Genomic DNA, 19,106 nt, shown 5'->3' with positions numbered 1-19,106 from the left:
GTCCCTCGTGTGAGATTGCTGAGTGCAAACAAAAACGCTGAATTAGAGTGCAGTAAATATTGACACATAATCAATAGTTATTCGTTCTTTGATTAGCGGGTGACTTTTTAAAAACAATTAGTTATTATGATACTTATGCTTACTTATAATACTTATTATTATACTTATAAACAATTATAATACTTTTTGGACTTATTTTAATATCATTTCATTGTATCATGAGCATAAGGTCATTTTCTACCATCATAATATTCATAATTATGCTCAAACTAGCCATAGCTCACCTCCAACAATTAGTTATTCACTCATTAGCATTTAATGTTCAGTAGTCGAGGTGAAAATTTTCATAAATATTTTATATTGCAATCCTAACGAGTAACGATTGTCGTGGCAAAGCTTAAGCCTGCTAATAGACTGTGACGCGATTTCAATTTAACATGACAAATGTCGGTAATCCCTTTCAATAACGAGTTAACTTTCTCTCGTCGACAAACGTAAAAACGGACGAGTTGTGTGGGCATTTCTGGACAATGGAAACATAATGATAGTGCCACACACAATGGCAGTTGTGCGGTTTCCATGCCATTGAGACTGGGATTGTGTAATCACTCATCAATGACACACGTGAACAATAGATTATTGGGTACACGTCAAGAGCTGGCTAGCAAACCATTCTTTTTAATAAAGCGATGATGTATTTTGTAATTATCAACAACCCTGGTTTTAAGGCCAAGATTTAACCTGAACCAATGAACCCACAATTGTGCAGTGTTCACCGACAACAAACCGACGATATACGTATCGTGCTACCTAATTGCCATGCAACCTCTGATTGGTCAAAAATAACAGCGGACGATAAAATATATGGCGCCGCCAGTCCCCCAAAGTCCGTTTTTCCCCGAAATCTGATAGGCAGTGGCGTGAAATGCACGTTAGTGGCACGCGCTCTGTGAGAGGGGCACCTGCGACACGCCCGGCGACCGCATGCCAGCATGCACGCAAGAAAATTCCGCGCCTTTTTCACGTCCCTCTGCAGGGATGTCAGGAATGCAGGCGCATCTCCTGTGCAGCCTTGCAGCTCATCATCTGCACCCATTTTCAAGGTATTGCAACGTTTCGGCCATCAGTTGACCCTTGCAAGTTGCGCCGGAGCAAGCATACGCCGAAGGGCTGTGTCTGTGAGCTGAGTGAGCAAAAGACTCAGAGACTCTTGACATTGTTTTTGTTTACAGCTCTCATTCACCAAAAATCAGTAATTCATATTTGTTTCGTATTGATTCACTGTGCAAGCTGAAAATGGATGCATCTTTGCCGATAGGTATTCGTATATTTACAATTGTATAACTACTTTACAGACATGCCAACCTACCTAGGCCCTACAATATGCGATTTTCAGGAAAATGTTATCAGCCGAAACACAAAATCAACAAGGCTCTCAATCACACCAGCTAAGTCATTCCCAATGATCCCGGTGACATTTGACGTCACTCAGCACAACACTGCCCGTTTGGTTTTAGTCTCCGTACTGCGTTGCATTCTCCTCCGGCTGGTGTTATTGTCGTTCTCTCCGTCGCAGTCTCTCCGGGATCTCGGAGGGCGTTATATCAGTTAGGCGGCCACACCGCGGGGCGGCGGGCAGACGGAGCGGCCAGTCCCAGCAGACGTGCGCCGCGCGGCGACCCAAGTGGGTCAGAGACGCGTGCGCCTCAGCCGCCGGCGGCCCGGTCGGCCCGGAGACCTCAGTCGGCCGTCACCGGCGGCGGCGGCGGCGGCGGCGCTAAATAAACATGGGCCGTTTGGCGAGCCGCCGAGCCGAGCCGACCGGCTCTGAGCCGGCCCGGCCGGCCGGCGGTGTGCTGAGGACTGAGGAGGAGCCCACAGCGGCCTGAAGAAGGACTAGAAGAAGAGGGCTGAGAATCCACCCCTCCCAATCTGATAGTATGTATGTATAACTGGACTATGCTGGGCAGTGACTGAAGGATAAGTTGGGCACTGGAGAGCGACTGATAGCTGTGAGGTATCGATATAGGAGAGATGTCAAAGTCATGAGAACACTGATAACTTATGACGGGTAGGCAGTAGGCACCAGTCGGTGGTGTGGCGTCCATCATAGCAATCAGAACTGGTCAGCGGTGGCGTCGCACGCCCGACCCGCCCCTCTGTATTCAATCACCGGCCCACTCCGGTGAAAGTGATGTCCACGCGGGGGGCGTTGTGGCGTTAAAGGAGGAGAGGAGAGGAGGCGGTCATATGACCCGTCCGGAGCCATGGGCCTTGAGGAGTACCCGGGAGGAGCCGTGTTCGGTGCACGGCAGGCGGGAGGCGACCACCGCGCCCCTCCCCGATTAGCACACAGAGCGCGGGGCGTCCACCCTCGCGGCGCACGATCGTGTCATTAGTGCCTGCACGTGTCTGATTAGAGCCCGCAGCGGCCCCAGCGCCGACATCACGTCTCAATGGGTATTGTCGCAACAGGGAAGCTGACCGTACCGTGCGACTGTTATAGGCACTGGTCCCACGCTTAATTTGTGCTGTCACGTCCCCCATCCGTGCAAGCCTATGATATTCTAGGTTATGTGCTTTGCACAGTGGATTGTGCAATTTTACACTTAATAATAACTATCAGCCTGGACACATGTATTTCGATGCCTTATCATCTCAGCCATTGATAATGAATTTCGAGCCAAAGCCATTGCAGTACACAAGAGATGCGTTAAGAAGCAGCATTTGGAGCTGTGGCTGAAACGGTGAGCAGCAATATATTTCACCACCACGACCATCCCATACAGCATCCTCCCCACCAGCACCTTTTCCCCAACCGCTCCACCCCTCCCACTATTGGCTCGTCAACAGCCCCACACGTGAGAAGTCCCGGCTCGCACCCCGCCCTCTGCGGTTCCGGCGCGGCGCGGTGACGCAACACTGCAGCTCGCGCCGGACGCGCGGTCGGCATGGTTGCCCAACGCCGTGAGTTACGGCGCCCGGCGCGGTTCACGCTTCGACTGCGGGGTGTCAGCTCTGGTTAGCGTTGTGGCGGTGCTGTGCGCGCGGGGAGTAGTGATTGAGACGCCGCTGTGCAGTCGTGTGCACTTATACAGTACAGGCCGGCTGCCGTTTAGGTATCTGAAGACTTTAATCATATTATTATTGTTAAGCCAATTGACAAAAGTCCTTCATTCATAGGCATTTCCATATTTAGGAGCGCTCAACGGGAAACGACTAACTAGTGGGAATAATTTTGCTTCAATGATTTAGAATGATATTATGCCACATGTGTTGCTGTAGAACTATATCTTCTTTTAGGTGACTAGTCTGCATTTCAGTTCATATTTGTTCAGACTCATCCCCCGGTTAATTCAGCTCACATTCCGTTTATTCTTCCAGCAAGTCACACATGGTTCACCGCTCGTCTGTGAGACTTTGTGCCCTGTCATTGACAGCCGGATGGCAGTCCTGTGAGAGTGTGCCCACCGCCTGGCGCCTGCCCACCGCCCCGCGGTGTGGCCGCCTAACTGATATAGCGCCCTCCGAACTGCGAGAGACTGCGACGGAGAGCACAACAATAACACCAGTCGGCGGAGAGTGCAACGCAGTGGCGAGACTAGCACCAAGTGGGCAGTGTTGTGTTGAGTAGGGTGCATCAAGCGTCCCGATGTCTTCAAAACGTTGAAACTCCTCAGAACTCCTGCCATCTTTAGCTGCGTGCCCGGCGAGGCGGGTCGGCCCGGTTACAGCCGGGTCGGGAGGTCGCTCGGCGTCGTTTGGCGGTCCCCGGGAGACTGAGGAGGATCACGCCGGCCGCCGGGTGCCCGGGTTTCACTAATCGGCCCGCTCTGCTCTCTGACGCTTCTCATCACAGCGGCGCGCGCCGCACCGATTCTGGGTCAAAGCTCCGCAGTATGATTTAAGCGCGGCTATGTATATCTGATGACTTTATGAGTTCGCTGGAGCGGGTCGCGGCCCGCAGGTCACGTTTTTACACAGACGCGAGACGCCCAGGGCGGTTCAGAAGCGTTTGAAAGCGAGTCAGCGCACTGCTAAGTGTTATAGATTATACGGAAAGACGATTCCGTAAACTGTCTGGGCCCCGGAGTGGGGTAGGTCAGACTCAGTCGGTAATTGCTAAATTGCTAGGGTTAACAACCTCGAGTAAAACACTGAACAAACCTTTAAACTAAAACCCAAACGATAACACAGTACGTGGTGCAGCGGGAAATGGTAGCGGATAATGAAACAGTGGGGAAGTAGGTATAGGAACATAACTGCAACAGTGAAACAAGGAACGACGGCTACCCGTTTGTGAGGATGCGCATGGTTGCCCATGGAGGACGTAGTAAGTGGCAAACGGCGGCGTTATTAGTTTGATCAGCACACTGTTCGGTTGACAGCTCACAACATATTATCCCAAAAGTAAGGCTTAAAAGAGGCATCTGGATAAGCCGGAAGCGTACATCCCTACAAGTCGGAAGTAGGTATCAAGGCATCCACCTCAGAAGTGATGAGCGTATAATAATGACCCTACTGTCAACACTCCCCTTAATTCTTACAAACAACAAACAAACACACTGCATGATCCGCTGCAAACTGTAGGAGTGTGACAATGAGAGTCGTTTTATACGTTTACGTTTTTTAACTAGCCGCCCTCCGCGTTGTGCAGCCAACAGTGAACGGTCGACTGCCTGACGGTTAGACTGTGCCGCCTAGCTTAGCTGCGATGCGGAACAGCAGCTGTTATAGAACTAAGATACCTTTCTAAATTTAAGAATTTCCTAGTTACATAATACATTAATTCGTGCGGTGCATGGGTACAGGTGAGTCTGATTGAGAGCCTACGATGCCTATGATTGGCTTGCATAGAAGTGGTAATGTAAGAAGTAAACGTGCTACACCGCTACACAGCATACGTCTCCCGCGAGTCTAAAACGGAATTTGAAACGGACCACACAACCTACAGCGTCGTGGAAAGTGCCCTGCAGCCACATCGAAAGCGTGAAGGGTCACCTCACATCAGATTCACAATGTCTGAAGGGCGGGGACGATCTGACACGCGCCAAACCAAGACGAGCGGTTTCAGTCCCGGTTTACTCTGTCCCGCCCGCGCCGTCCGTCGTCATCACACCGCCTTTGTCACCGGCGCGCGCCGCTGAGCTCACGAGCCGCGCCACGCGCCGCGCCACTAAAAGGCGACAATTACTGCGCGCCACTCCAGCGCCGTAATGCTCCATGGCCGGCCTGGCTCGCGCCGTTTTTGGGTCAGCGAGAGGACGTGGAGATGGCGGGAGGGCGGGTCCGCGGAACGCCTGTCACCCGTCCGTCGGCGCCCGTCTCTCTCTCTCTCTCTCTCTCTCTCTCTCTCTCTCTCTCTCTCTCTCTCTCTCTCTCTCTCTCTCTCTCTCTCTCTCTCTCTCTCTCTCTCTCTCTCTCTCTCTCTCTCTCTCTCTCTCTCTCTCTCTCTCTCTCTCTCTCTCTCTCTCTCTCTCTCTCTCTCTCTCTCTCTCTCTCTCTCTCTCTCTCTCTCTCTCTCTCTCTCTCCTCTCCTCTCCTCTCCTCCTCTCCTCTCCTCTCGTCTCCTCTCCCTCTCTCTTTCACTGATCTCTCTTTCCCCTCTATCTTTTTCTAGCTCTTCCTCTCTCCATCCGACTCCATCTCTTTCTTATTTTTCTAAGCCCGAATACCATGTCCGTTTAAATATAACGGACAATCTTATATGTTCGGTCATTCGGTGTAAATAATACAATTCGTTCTTTAGCTAGAAAACAACCAAGCGCTACACGACTGCAAAAGGGGAAAGAATTTCATTTTCGTGATCGCCTGTTGGGTCTCCTTAGGACCGCCGACCGACTCCGAGGGTAGGTTCTGCACACTAGGGTTTGTACTTCTTGTGGTTTTCGTCTCTCAATCAATGCCGCGAGCCAATGAATCTATTACAGTGATAACAAACATAACTCCTTGGGTCTATGGCTCATTGAGCCCCTACTACACTGGCCGCAGCCCTCCATTCCCGTCGCCTTTCTGGCGCCGGCGCGCTCGGCGATGATTTGCGGTACACCAAGGCCGGGTCGCGGTGCGCCGCAGCTCACACACCGGGCTCCGGCGGCAGCGCACGCATATAACGCGCACGGTCGTCCCGCTGCGGTCAGCGCCGTGTCCGTGTGGGCGGCGCCGCGCTGAGTGCGTGGCCTCGAGGTCATCTCCCTGAGTCCATCCGATCCCTGACACGAACATCCTTCAAAAAGACGATTTCTGAGCGGCTGGGGGTGACCAAGCCTCCAAAATTTTACATAACTGGGTCTAAATTAGGAAATACTCTGCACACAAGACTAAGAACCGGAATGAGTCACCTTAACTCCCATCTCTTCCAAATTCAAAAAAGTGAAACGTCTGTGTGTGCTTGTGGCTTTCCAAGCGAGAACGTTCGGCATTACATTCTAGACTGTCCATTATTTGAACCACTAAGGCTTGATTTGTTTCAAACTATATACGATCAATTAGGTATTGAGTTCAATGTAATTTCTCCAAAACAAAAACTTGACATTCTGATTTACGGTGAGACTCTGGACGATGAGAGCGGCAGCGTAGTCGCACATCTCTTTCAAAAATTCATTTTAAAATCGAACCGATTTACAGCTCACTGAACAGTACGACATTGACCTAGGGGATCAGGCCGCGGTTGGTCGTGGCGCTCCGGGCTGACCGTGCTGTGGCTCGCGCACGCTGCTCTACTGCTCGGTGTCTGTCGTGGCGGCGACAGCCAACTCGTATGCTTTATGTTTCGCCTGTAAATGTTTTTCTATAGCTCATGCTTAGAATCTCATCTGGTTGGAGTTTTTTTTTTTCGTTTGTTTGCATTTTCTTTCAGAGTGATGCTTAAACTCAAGCGCTCTGCGCTTTTGCATCCCTCTGCCTCATTCTTCCGGAATCTTTCTGTCTCTGCTAATAAACATTGTGTGTGTGTGTGTGTGTGTGTGTGTCAGCCGGCGCACCGCGACAGCGGATCGGTTCCGGAGGCAGGGGCGGCAGCGGCTAATGTATTCGCGGCGGAGTGTGCGCCCGTGCGCTGCGATTGTCGTCTGCAGCGGGGGTCCGGCCGCGCCCGGGCCGCCCAGAGCCGACAATGTTCCCCCAGAGCGGCGGCGGTGCGACGCGGGAGCTCTGTTTGCCGACGGCGGCGGCGGCCCGCCGAGCGGCCGTGTGCGTCGGCCGGGACGTGCTGACCATGCCGAGCAGCGCGCGGCGGCCCAGCTGGGCCGGCTGGCGGCGCTCCAGCGGTCTGCAGGGCGCGGCTGCACTCAAAGGCCGGCCGCCGGGCCCGGCTGCGCTCTGAAGACTGCGCCGCGCCGCTAACGCTGCCGCCGCACGGAAGGCGCTCCCCGCCGCCGGCGACGCTATAGACTCGGCTCGTGACGTCACGTCACGCGTCAGGAAATTCACGGGAACGGGGCCGGCCTAGCCGGCACCCTTATTCACGCTCCTATGTCGATGTATGACCCCATCTTATTTATGGTCGCATATATTCATATCGTAAATCACTAGTAATCAGGGATGCGGAGCCGTGGAAATTTCAGACGGCTCCGGCTCCGGCTCCGGCTCCGGAGAAAAAAATCGGCTCCGGCTCCGGCTCCGGCTCCGGGTGAAATGGTATGGCGGCTCCGGCTCCGGCTCCGGCTCCGAGTAAAATGGTCCGGCTCCGGCGGCTCCGGCTCCGGCGGCTCCGGCTCCGACTCAGTACATCCCCTACGCAATCAATTAAATACGGGTGGAAGAAAAATTGGATTGGTTATACGCGTTACTCTTTGCCATGACCGGCTCACCGCGTCCCCGCGCAAACGCACCTCGGAGAGAACTGGCAGAACAAAGGGCTAGGAAGCGATGGCATTGGAAACGCAGTCGCCGCGAATCGGATCGGAGTTCAGTGAACCATCGTAAGCTGACACCCGTCTCGGCTGCATTGGGGGGTGAGGGGTGGGGGGGGGGGATGAGACGGTGCTGGGAGTCGCAGTCCACTGCACTGGTTTGAAAACAATGGCCGTCACCTGATGACTGGTCCTCATGTTCTGGGGATGCAGTAGACGTGGGGGGGGGGGGGAAGAGCAAACAGGAAGTTGTTTGCGTACTGTGGGATACTGGGGATATTCGGATTTTTTCATTCACTTGATGGCCCATGACGTAAGTACCATATCGTTTTACTGCCTTGTACTGTCAAACCGAACTAGGTCAATTATTTTTTTCCTCTTCAAAAAAATAAAAAGGAGCCGGAGTCGCCCCCTTTTTTGGCGGCTCCGGCTCCGGCTCCGGCTCCGGGCTATATTGTTTCACGGCTCCGGCTCCGGCTCCGGCTCCGGGCAAAATATGCCGGCTCCGGCGGCTCCGGCTCCGACTCCGGCTCCGGCTCCGCATCCCTGCTAGTAATCATTCGAAAAGGCGGTGTTTTGGTTTTACGGGCGAGCAGTTTGAATGCGTGGAAAGTGAGGATGACATGCCTGTTGGAGGATAAAAGAAATGAAGCTGCCCCTAAGTTGTCCACATACCAACCATCACTAGCTGCAAAATTTGCCGGAGCAGAGTGCTGGAGGTAATGATGGGTATTGGTACAAACATGTAAGGGCCAAGGGGTACCTACCTACCGGCAACATTAGCATCGCTTTTCACGATTGGCCAAACGGACATCTTCTTGTCTTTGGAATCGTGATCCGCTTGTGAGGGGCACGTGAGGGGGACACTGGGTTCAGAACAGTCTGTTTGTTTGTTTGTTTTGTTGGGTTAGGCCCTTTCGGTCTGGCAAGACCATTTCAGAGCCGGGTGGATGATAGGATAAAGGGGAGACATTGGTCTGGGCAGGCACCCTAGTGAGTCGCCGGGGCTGAGCCCGTCCAGAGGACAGGCCACCCAGCCCCAAGGCACTCACTGCACCCGGCTACGGGGTGCGCTCCCTCGGGAGCAGCGGTGCCGCTCCAAGGGAGCAGCCCGTATGAGATAAAGTTGCCTGTCCAGCCCGGAGGGGGGTTGCGGCGTGGAGGAGAAGGATTTCTGTATCCTGAGGATAGAAGCACGGAACGGTGTGAGAACAGTCTCAGGTCCAACCGAGTACCCGACAGCCTGGGATCAGACCATGTCTCCAATTTTGTTTGTTTTGTTGTGTTATAGGCCCTTTCAGTCCAATGAGACTATAGACATTGGACTGGGCAGGCACCTTAGGGAGTCGCCGAAGCTGAGCCCGTCCGTTAGGACAGGCCACCCAGCCCCCACGCACTCCCTGCACCCGACTTACTAATGGTATACGGGTGGCTCCCTCAGGAGCTGCGGTGCGCTCCAAGGGAGCAGCCCGTATGAGATAGAGCTGCCTGTCCAGCCCGTAATAGGGTTATGGCGTGGAGGAAAAGGTTTTCAGCATCCCGAGGATAGGTAGGTACGACGGAATGGGTATATTGTCTCCAATGAAGTGCCCTGCTACTGCTTGTTCCCATGAGTGTACCCTGGCTGGTTCAGCGGCGACATCTACGAAAATTATCATTTGATGGGTGCTGCCACCTAGAAACTAAGTTGTTTCATATTCTCTTGTCTCGCTAGCGTTTACAATGAAGTTCCTTGTGTTTTCGTTTTCGAAATTTTTATTCTCTTTTTATGATGTTTTAAATAAAACAAATCAAAATAAGGCTAAATTATCACTTATCATCAAGAGTAATATTTATTGTCAAAGTTGCTTTCATATACTGCGCATATGATTCAAACACAGCGCACAGATTTTCCGTGGCCCGCGCAGATGGCTATTTGCATGCTATTTGGCATTTCTGTTGGAACTGTTGGAGTATGAACTGCGTGATTTTATAAACGTTATAAACTACCTTTTCATAAATGACTGCACGGTATATAGAGAACTGGAACTGAGAACTAATGACTGTGTAAGCAGGGTATAACAACCTTGAATTTCTCAGGAGGCTAGAAGTAAAAGTAGAAGAAACTGCACAGAGGACCACTGAAAACATCCATATGTCTTCAAAGAAGGGCCTTACAAATTCCCTGAAGGCGGAAGATGTGGTTCAAGCTGTGCTATTGACGGACAATTTTTCTGATGTCCTTGCCCCATACTGTTTGGATACACCATTGGTAAGTAGCTGCGAGCTGAAGAGCATGGTGTATTACCGACATTTGTTTCTCCATATATGGAGAAAGATGCTGTGAATTGAAATGCTGCTGCTCTGTTCCAGTTCTGTGTTAACTGAATGCTTTAGAAGATATTTGGATTTTCATGTCGTATCTGCTTACTTACGTCTGTTTATCAACTTTTATCATTATGAGGGGTGTGGTGTGATTTTCTGCTGAGTATTGGGTACAATTATTTCAATTCTAAATGATAATGACAATTGTGCAAATTGCAATGTTTTCATAGCACTTAATAGTAAGTAACTATGTATGCTTGTTGCAGAGTCTACTTCCTCTGGTCAATGTTCCTCTTGTTGACTATGCCCTGGAGTACTTGGAGTCTTCTGGAATACATGAGTGCTTTATTTATCTGTGTAAACACACTGATGCAGTCAAGAAACACCTGAGGCAAGTCTGTTTTACATACCTATTCACCTTTTGGGTCAGAAACAAAAAAATGCAAACTGTTTTCATTCACTCTTGCTATCAATGGTTTCATATATTCTTGCTATTTCTTTGTTTTGACCATTGTGACAAACTAGCAACTCAGCGCTATACTGTAGCAGGCCTGCTTTACTGCATGCCATTTACCGTTCCACTAGCTGACAGTCACCTCTGTTACAGTGGCACCCGGTGGCTCAGCGAGGACAGTCCGATGGTGATCCACGTGCAGACTGCTGAGGACTGCCTCTCGCTGGGCGATGTCATGAGGGACCTGGACGCCAAGGCCCTCATCCAGTCCGACTTCCTGCTGATGTCAGTTGACTGTATCACCAATGTCGACATCGTGCCCATCATGAAAGAGCATAGGTGAGCTAACCAAGGCAGTGAAGGATAAAGACATTTTGGACAATCGCTGGTGAGAAAACATAATTCTAGATGGCTTCTGTAAAAACACTTCTAAACCACTAGGGATGGTTCCTGTAACATACCTTCCATTAGTCATTTGACCATGAATCCATAAACTCTATTAACTCGACTACTCACTGCGTGTGTCCCGGTTCTGCGTGCAGCGCCCGCCGTAAGAACGACGACCGCGGCTCTGTGATGACGCTGCTGTACCGGGAGGCGACTCCGGGCCACCCGGTCCGGCGCCACTCGGCCCAAGTGCTGCTGGCCGCCGACGCCGAGACGGGGCGGATGGTGTTCCACCAGCGGCTGCCGGCCGCCGCGCGGGGCCGCGTCACCTTCCCACTGGTCAGTGGAGCTCTCTGAGCATTCTTGGACTCATTGAGATGGGAGTGGCTGTTAATTGGGTCTCGGAGAACACGGGATCGTCACTCACGGGCAGATATGTTCAATAAGATTGCCCCTGTTGTTGCAGATCTTTTGTTTGCAATGTCTTTGAACGGAGAGGTGGTTTTACTTTTTGCGTATCTGCCTACATTTCCAGTGCGTGTCACCTAGACAAACGGCATCGCATGTTTCTCATGAGATAGCTAGCTCACCGTTTTATCGTTATTTCGTTTCCTGTACTGCTCCCAGTCCCACCCTTCTAATACTCTCCCCCTATATCCATCTGCCTCCCACAGCACATTTTCCAGGAGCAGAGCGCCGTGGAGCTGCACTACGACCTGGCCGACACGGGACTCAGCATCTGCTCACCGAGCGTTCCCCAACTGTTCGCCGACAACTTCGACTTCCAGACGCGCGACCACTTTGTTCGCGGCATCATCGTGAACGAGGAGGTGATGGGCAACACGGTGTACCACCGGCGCGTGGGCACGCATTACGCGGCGCACATCGACAGCCAGGCCACCCTGCTGACCGTCACGTGAGTAGTCCGATGGTGCTACCGAGATGGAGACGATGGGCCAATAGAGTCTGTATGTGCATGTGTATGTTGGGGGGGGGGGGGGAGGGAGGCTGATTACAGTTAATCCTCTATATACTTTGCTGTCTACTAACTCCTGTAGGAAATGTCCGTCGCTAGAACCGGATCGATTTTAGCAAATGAGTTTCGGAGTAAAAAAGAACATTACTTAACCCCGGATTTCGGTATTCATGCTCTGGCCTTTTGGACCAATTGCGTACTTCGTGCTGGAAGTGTGACATAACAGCCTTAGCATGAAAGGTCAAACAAAACAAGCAATTTTGGCGAGTGGCATATACGGGTATCGTGAATTATTGCCGCAAATTGAAACCACGTTTGAAGCGCCGACTCCCTACTCGCTCTCAGAAACAGCTGCGGTCGGTCCAATTATCCACGATTTAAAAAGCTCTCTGCACATTTTACGAGCTAGCCCCTGTCGTAGCCCCAAATGGCACCACCGATCCGACCTCGGTGGTCGAGTTGTTTGTTCGCCGAGTCGGGCTACCCTCGCGCTGTCGGCTAACACCCAGTGCGGTGTAGGGTGTCCATGCTGAGAATAGAGTCAATCAGGACTTTTCGTTGCCATGACTTGTATCGAGTATATTACTAACATCAGCATCCATCGCATTACTTAAAACAATTTGATATATTCGGATATACGAGTGGAGAGGGTTTGAGCGAATCTGTTGTTGATAACAAACGTTGCAATTTTATCGGTGGGTGATATTAGGAACGGCATAGTTTTGACGTCTAGCTAACATCAAAGCTAGTTTCTAGTTCCACCTCTGAACTATGCAGGTCCTTATCCTGCGTGGTTGGTATGTCATTTAGGCTGCTATGCTTAATCGACTTAGATATGAACCGGCGAATGGCCGTGCATGGACCCGGAGTTTAATGTGCTCGTTATTCGCACCCATTGGCGACACGCATGCCCCTGTAACGAAGCTCTTCCTTGGCAACAGTAACAACACTGCGATTTTATTGCTATATGCCTTGCCTGACGGCCTCATTATATTTCGACGGCTTGCATGTAACCTACAATATGTTTCGATGATTGATATGACGGCCAGTGTGAGTGGGCCACACAATATGTCACACCGGAAACTGCCGCTGGCCAAAGGGCCGGCGTAGATTGCTCGACTTTTGCAGTCATGCCATGCAGCTGATTAATGAGCGCTGTCAGTGATCGCTTAAATATTACATAAAGCTTGCTGCTGCTTTGTCGTGACGCGCATAGGCACATTAATTAATTGTGTTATGCCGGCAATGTGTGCCTGTGATGGAGCTTTATCTTCTGAGCTTGTATCATTATAATGCTGCTCAATTTACTACATTTCTCAAACACTGTAAAGCATTACATTATGTTTACCCTCATCCTCTTGTGCAAAATTATAAGAGTATTCATTCCTCGAACATCAAATGTGCTGTAATTAAGGGATGAACGAGGGTTTCAATTTTACCTGCTAGAACAGTCTGAGGAGACGAATTTTAAGTTGCATTTATGGATGTTTAACACCGCTACCTCGATGCAGTATTACATCCTTCACAGCTCTCCCCGGCCCGTTTATCCGTTCCGACCGGCCCGTATATCCGTTCCGTGTCTCCGCGCTCGTTGACGCCGATTGTGTATGCCCTCAGTCAGGACGTGACGGACCGGTGGGTGCACCCCGTGGTGCCGGAGAACCGGTGCCCCCATCGCGCCGACCTGCGCTGCAGTCAGCGCAACGTCTACCGACACCGCACGGCCAAAGTCGGCAGGTACGGAGCGAACGGGGAGACCGGCGCCGCGCTCTGTGCGCTGTTTTGTGTGATAATTGAGACTTGAGTGACTTACGCCATCTTTTCGCCTCTGGATGTCTTGTTGAAGCTTGGATTTTTTGCGCTTGGAGTTTCCGCCTCTGGTCTTTAGTCACTAGGTATGCCGGGTATACAACACACTAGTGCAGGCCGTATACCCACGTCGGGGTGGCTGTTGGTGGTGCTAGATGACCCGGTGTATTGGCAGACCCAATATACCACGCCCAGTGTCCCGTCTCCCGGTCCCCACTGACGGTCTCTCTCCTCTCCCCGCCCCGTCAGCGGCACGCGCCTGGAGGGCTGCGTGGCGCTGGGCGCCGGCGCCTCGGTCGGCTCCAACTGCCGGCTGCTGCGCGCTGTGGTCGGTCCCGGCTGCCAGCTCGGCGACAACGTCACCCTGGAGGACGCCGTGCTGGACGCCGGCTGCGTGCTGGGGGACCGGTGCGAGGTGCGCCGCTCGCTGCTCGGACCGGGCGTGCAGCTGGCGGCCGGCGCCCGGCTCCACCCCGGCTGTGTGCTCGGAGCGGGGGTGCGGGTGGAGGGAGCCGCCGAACTGCCGCAGGGCACACTGCTGGTCGGACGGCCGCCAGAGGACGAGTTCGGCGGCGGCAGTGCGCCCGGTGAGTCGGAGACTGGAGGATGGAGAGGGGATGAATCAAAGGATTGGAGAAAGGGCAAAGGATGGAGTGCCGAGTGGATGACTGATGAGGAGAGTCATGACTCATGAGCGATGGAGAGGGAAGAGGGGTGTTAAGCGGAGAAAAGTTGAAAGTGTTTTGTGGTCCTGTTAGTTTGTTACTCATTCTCTGTAAGTTGATGCATGAACACGGCATTAGAGGCAGTTGTTGGATCCTGCGTTATGCGGTGTTACACCAAGTTTTTCCTGTCGTCCGTTCATTGCACGTATTGGAAACACGCTTGTCTGTTTCCCCGGTCTTCCCGCCTCGCACCACCATCCTCTGTGAGCTCCTCCCCCCTCTCCCCGACAGAGCCGTCACGGCTGGTGGGCGCCGGCGGTCGCGGGTTCACCTTCCTCCCTGAGGAGGACGAGGAGGACACGCTGAGTCCTCTGCGGCTGGGACCCGCCGAGCTGCCGACGGCAGAGCTGAGCGACAGCGGAGAGAGCAGTGAGGAGGAGACAGAGGACGAGAGCGAGGAGCGGCTCGACGGCGCCGAGTCGCCAGAGGTGGTCGACGACACCAAATGTGAGCGGGTGGGCTCTGAGGGACGCCAAAGGGGAGCGACACCTGGGAAGAATGTAGGACGTTACAAAGCTTTTAGTAGCTGTGGACGTGAGCATTTAGTGCCGCTTTTAAACGTTCGTACTTCTTATGCCAATGACTGCAGAGTTGCGGACAGACAACATAACTAGCGCTAATATTTAGACTTCTGTATTGACTTTCTGCCTAATGGGAGCTGCAAGTTGAGGTTGCATTGACCAATGTGTTCGTTCCGGGCTTCAGTGTTTTACAGCGAAGTTCTCGACAGTCTGGTGCGCGGCTTCCAGGAAAAGATAAGTCCAGAGAACCTGATTCTGGAGGTGAACTCTTCCAAGTTTGCCTACAACGTTACTGTCCAGGAGCTCAATTCTCTTGTTGTGAAGGTCAGTGCTTGTTGTGTCATTCGTTATGCGTGCCGAATTGTATGGTGTTGCTTGTCGGCTACTTTTTCAATTATTCAAGCAACGATGCTATTGGGGACCTCAATTTTCTCTTGTTTGGACGACCGAGGGGTATTTAATGTGTCCGGTGAGATTTTTTACAGAATGGGTCTTATGTTTTTATGTACGATAAGGCATATAATTATACCTCCGATATGCTTACCGGAGGTTCGTCGCTGTGCTTTATTCCAGCTAAGTGTCCGTCAACCCCACCTTACTAACCGGCGTACAGTTACTGGCATGTACTGGAGTGGCTGTTTTCCGGCGGCTGATATCGATCTTTACCCCAACTGACCTCGTATCCGTAACTGACGGTGTCTCTGCTCGTTATCGGCTACCGCAACCGCAATTGACTGTATGACTGATGTTGTCCGCTCTCAGAAACGGATGGTGATGTGCCCGTGACTGACGGCTCTCCGCACTGTTGCGCACCAGACTCGTAGCTGACCCGTACCTCGCACCCTCAGGCGATTCTCTCTGTGCCAGAGCACGGCTCGGACGAGCGTCTGGCGGCGCCGGCCTTTCTGGCGCGGCTCCAGCCCGTGCTGACCACCTTCATGCCGCTACTCACCAACTACATCAAGAGCGAGGAGTCCGAACTGAGCTGCCTCAGGGCGCTGGAGGTCAGAAACAGGGTCGGGAATCAGCTGACTAGACGGTGGAGGTGGAAGTCAGGGTTAGCTTTGGGGATTAGCTTCGTCTGCAGTCTGGTGGACATAATATTTTTCGTCCACATGTTGTATACCCAACGGTCGCTTTAAGTGCCTTTGTTCACGCTTTGATTTCACTTTGTTTTCCGTCGTTTCGCCCCGCACTCGGCGGCGCCGGTAACCCATTGACCTGTAACCGACAGGAGTTTAGCTGTGATCACTCTGCCATGTCGGCCTGCCTGGCCAAGGTGCTCATGCTACTCTACCAGCGGGACATCCTCTCCGAGACCACCATTCTGAGCTGGCACGCCGATTCCGAGGGACTCAGTCCCGAGGCGGTCCGCGTCCGACAGCAGGTGAGCGATGGAATCGTGGTGAGGACTCGCGGTGGGCTCGCGGTGTGATGCGTGGTGGGACTCGCGGCAGAACAGCTGATGGACTCAAAGTGTGACTCACGGTGGGACAGCTGGTGGACTCGCTGTGGTGATAGCTGGAGTGTTAAGCTGGGCTTCACGCTGTTTAGAAAGTGGAGGACAGCTGTTTGGCAGGATGAGAGCGGTGAGGGGTGTGATGGAAATGCACTGGAATGATTTGCACTCTCGACTTCCTGAAGGATGAAATAGCTTATTGTCATTATGCATCTTGTTTACACACAATCAAGTTGCTGCAGAAGTGTAAGGTTTCTTAGGAACAGCATGACTATTAGAGCTATCTCAGGAAGCTGTATTCGCTCTTAAAGAACTTAAATAATATATCAGGCATCGATCGAGCGATTCACTGAAGCGCCCTGCGCCGTCCCCAGGTCCAGAAGCTGGTCGACTGGCTGCAGGAGGCGGAGGAGGAGTCCGAGGACGAGGAATCCGAGGAGGACTCCAGTTGAGACGGTGCACGTGCCCACTGACTGCTCTTTGGTGACCGGGGTGACAGAAAATAATATATGACGCGGTGACTATTTAATTTATTGGTTTCGAATAGAAAACAGTCTGGGAACGGTATACAAATTGGGTAAGGTGGTAGGTATATTATGACAACTGCAGCTGTAGAATCACGCATATATCGATTTGATCATAATCATATTTGATGATATCAACATTCACCATAGCAGCTTGCCCCCCCCCCCCAAGTGTGGGGCCGTGGGCACAACTTAAAGACGGAATATCGCACTTTTTTGCAAATGTTTTCTTTTTTTGTTGAAAAATGACAAGGGATGAAAAATAAATGGCCTAAACCCGGTGAGAAAACTAGATTTGAGGGTACCCTAGGTTGATCTCTATTATGGTGTGCCCCTCAGTCTGAAAGTAGTTCCGGCGCCCCTGACATTCAGCGACGAACCATGAAGTCGGTTCTCAAGCATTTAAGTTGATTCTCAGCTGTTCTGTTATTACTTCAGATAACTCACCAGAAACGATTTGCAGCGTGAGGTAACCTCACTTATAGTCGCTACCTATATCTCTATTTACTGCTGACGCCTATCACCCTACGCACGCTAACCCATACTAGGTACACAGCTAGATAACCGGTGCAATGCTGTGTGAAGGCCAACGACCGTTTTGAGCTAAATCTCTTAATAAGGCAAAATGTTGAACACGCCTCGAGCTTCTTCGTGAACTAGCCGCATTGTCTTCCTAAATCGTTCTATTGTGACTCATCGAATACTCGCTGGTGGTTGCTGTTTTGGCTTCTTCTGTCGGGAGGCGACACCTGCCTTCAGAACTCGAGTCCGCAGAGAAAGGCCATCGCCCCGCAGCTGGTGTCGTGCATGGTCAGGTCCGGTGTGAACAGGCCCGTACAGATCTCGCTGGCGCCCGGCTGGCCGGCTGCCCAGGGCAGCTCGGGCGCCGGACTGCCGTCCAGCAGCTGCCACGTGCCGTCAGCGGCCCGCTGAACCCCCACGGAGAAGTGTTCCGGCACGTCGGCCAGCTGCTGCCGGATGACGGCGATCTGCTCCACGGTGCGCAGCGCCGCGATACTGGCGCCCGGGTGGATTGCCGCGCAGCGCGCCGGTACATCCGACCAGACGGCCACCTCCGAGCTGACGTACAGGAAGCAGGCGCCGGGCGCGGCGAACCAGCCGTCCGGACAGCCGGCCAGGTAGGTGGAGGCGCCGGCGGCGGCCGCCGTGGCCGCGCCGGCCGGCACGTGGCCCAGCAGGGCGCACTCGCCGCCGGTGTCCGTGTGCTGGACGCCCTCGCAGGCCGACTGGAGCAGGCAGAGTATGGCGCAGGCGGTGCTCGACACGTCCGAGAGGGTGCGCAGCGGGACCACCTCCGTGTAGGAGAGGTCGCGGAGCTGCAGCGTGAACTTCCGACCCTGGGCGGCCACCGGCGCCGGCCCGGCCACCCAGGCGGCGGCCAGGAGGCAGAGTCGAGCCGCTCCGAGACCGGACATGGCGGCCAGGTGGGGACGGGCCGCACGCGCCGACCGATCCGAGCACTGTGGCGTGGCGTGCCACCCCCTGCGATCCGGACCTCCCTCGGAAGGCGGTCGTTGCCGGGATACGGTGACGCCTTGGCGACGAGCCTGTGTACTGACGAGGGGGGGGGCTGGATAATACGTGACACTTGAACGATAATGGCAAGGAAGGGCGCACTCAACACGAGCACGCTGTTTCATAAAAAAAACGATCAAGGTGGGCTTCACAAAGCGAAACCGAGGTGCCACACTGCTTTATAAGTTGGAAGGGGGTTCCTAAAGTGATCGAGATTCCTTCCTCTCAGAACCCTAAAGCAATGTGAAGAGACTCGTGAATCGTGATAACCATTCAGGACGGGTCATAGTTGGGTCATAGTTCCAATCTCCGGCAGCTTACTTGAGCTTACCTTACACAGTCTTCCCGCAGTCCGGCGTCCGCGCTTGTTTGATCGCATAGAAATAAAGACGGTGATCGCCTATTCCAAGGTGAAGTGATTTTTGCCGTCCATGTGGGAATCCTTCATATCTTTCATATGGAAGCATGTAGCGCCATTTTTCGTAGAAGCAGACATGGCGCAGGTGAGACATTTCTAAGCATGCTTATGTAAAATTTTGTGTTCACCAACATGAAATC

At 52.7% G+C, this 19,106-nt stretch overlaps 1 protein-coding gene across 2 annotated transcripts; it reads left to right on the top strand.

The window, feature by feature from the left end:
* The first annotated feature begins 9,727 nt into the window (after positions 1–9,727).
* On the top strand, positions 9,728–17,017 carry LOC122382041 (translation initiation factor eIF-2B subunit epsilon-like). Of its 2 annotated transcripts, XM_043366931.1 has the most exons (13): positions 9,740–9,805; positions 9,933–10,104; positions 10,424–10,548; positions 10,765–10,950; positions 11,154–11,337; positions 11,673–11,914; positions 13,592–13,711; positions 14,033–14,370; positions 14,740–14,955; positions 15,214–15,353; positions 15,878–16,033; positions 16,264–16,416; positions 16,863–17,017. In XM_043366931.1, exons 2-13 carry the CDS (start codon positions 9,988–9,990, stop codon positions 16,938–16,940), a joined length of 2,055 nt encoding a protein of 684 aa, XP_043222866.1. In that variant the 5' UTR covers positions 9,740–9,805; positions 9,933–9,987; the 3' UTR covers positions 16,941–17,017. The 2 variants fall into 2 exon arrangements, with proteins under 2 accessions (XP_043222857.1, XP_043222866.1); XM_043366922.1 differs by having other exon boundaries at positions 9,728–10,104.
* The last annotated feature ends 2,089 nt before the right edge of the window (positions 17,018–19,106 follow it).

The sequence above is a fragment of the Amphibalanus amphitrite genome, unplaced genomic scaffold (assembly GCF_019059575.1).
Source record: "Amphibalanus amphitrite isolate SeventyFive unplaced genomic scaffold, NRLGWU_Aamphi_draft 000011F_arrow, whole genome shotgun sequence".
Lineage (NCBI taxonomy): Eukaryota > Metazoa > Arthropoda > Thecostraca > Balanomorpha > Balanidae > Amphibalanus > Amphibalanus amphitrite.
Note: the sequence above shows the minus strand (reverse complement) of the source record. Positions and strands in the feature narration are given on the sequence as shown.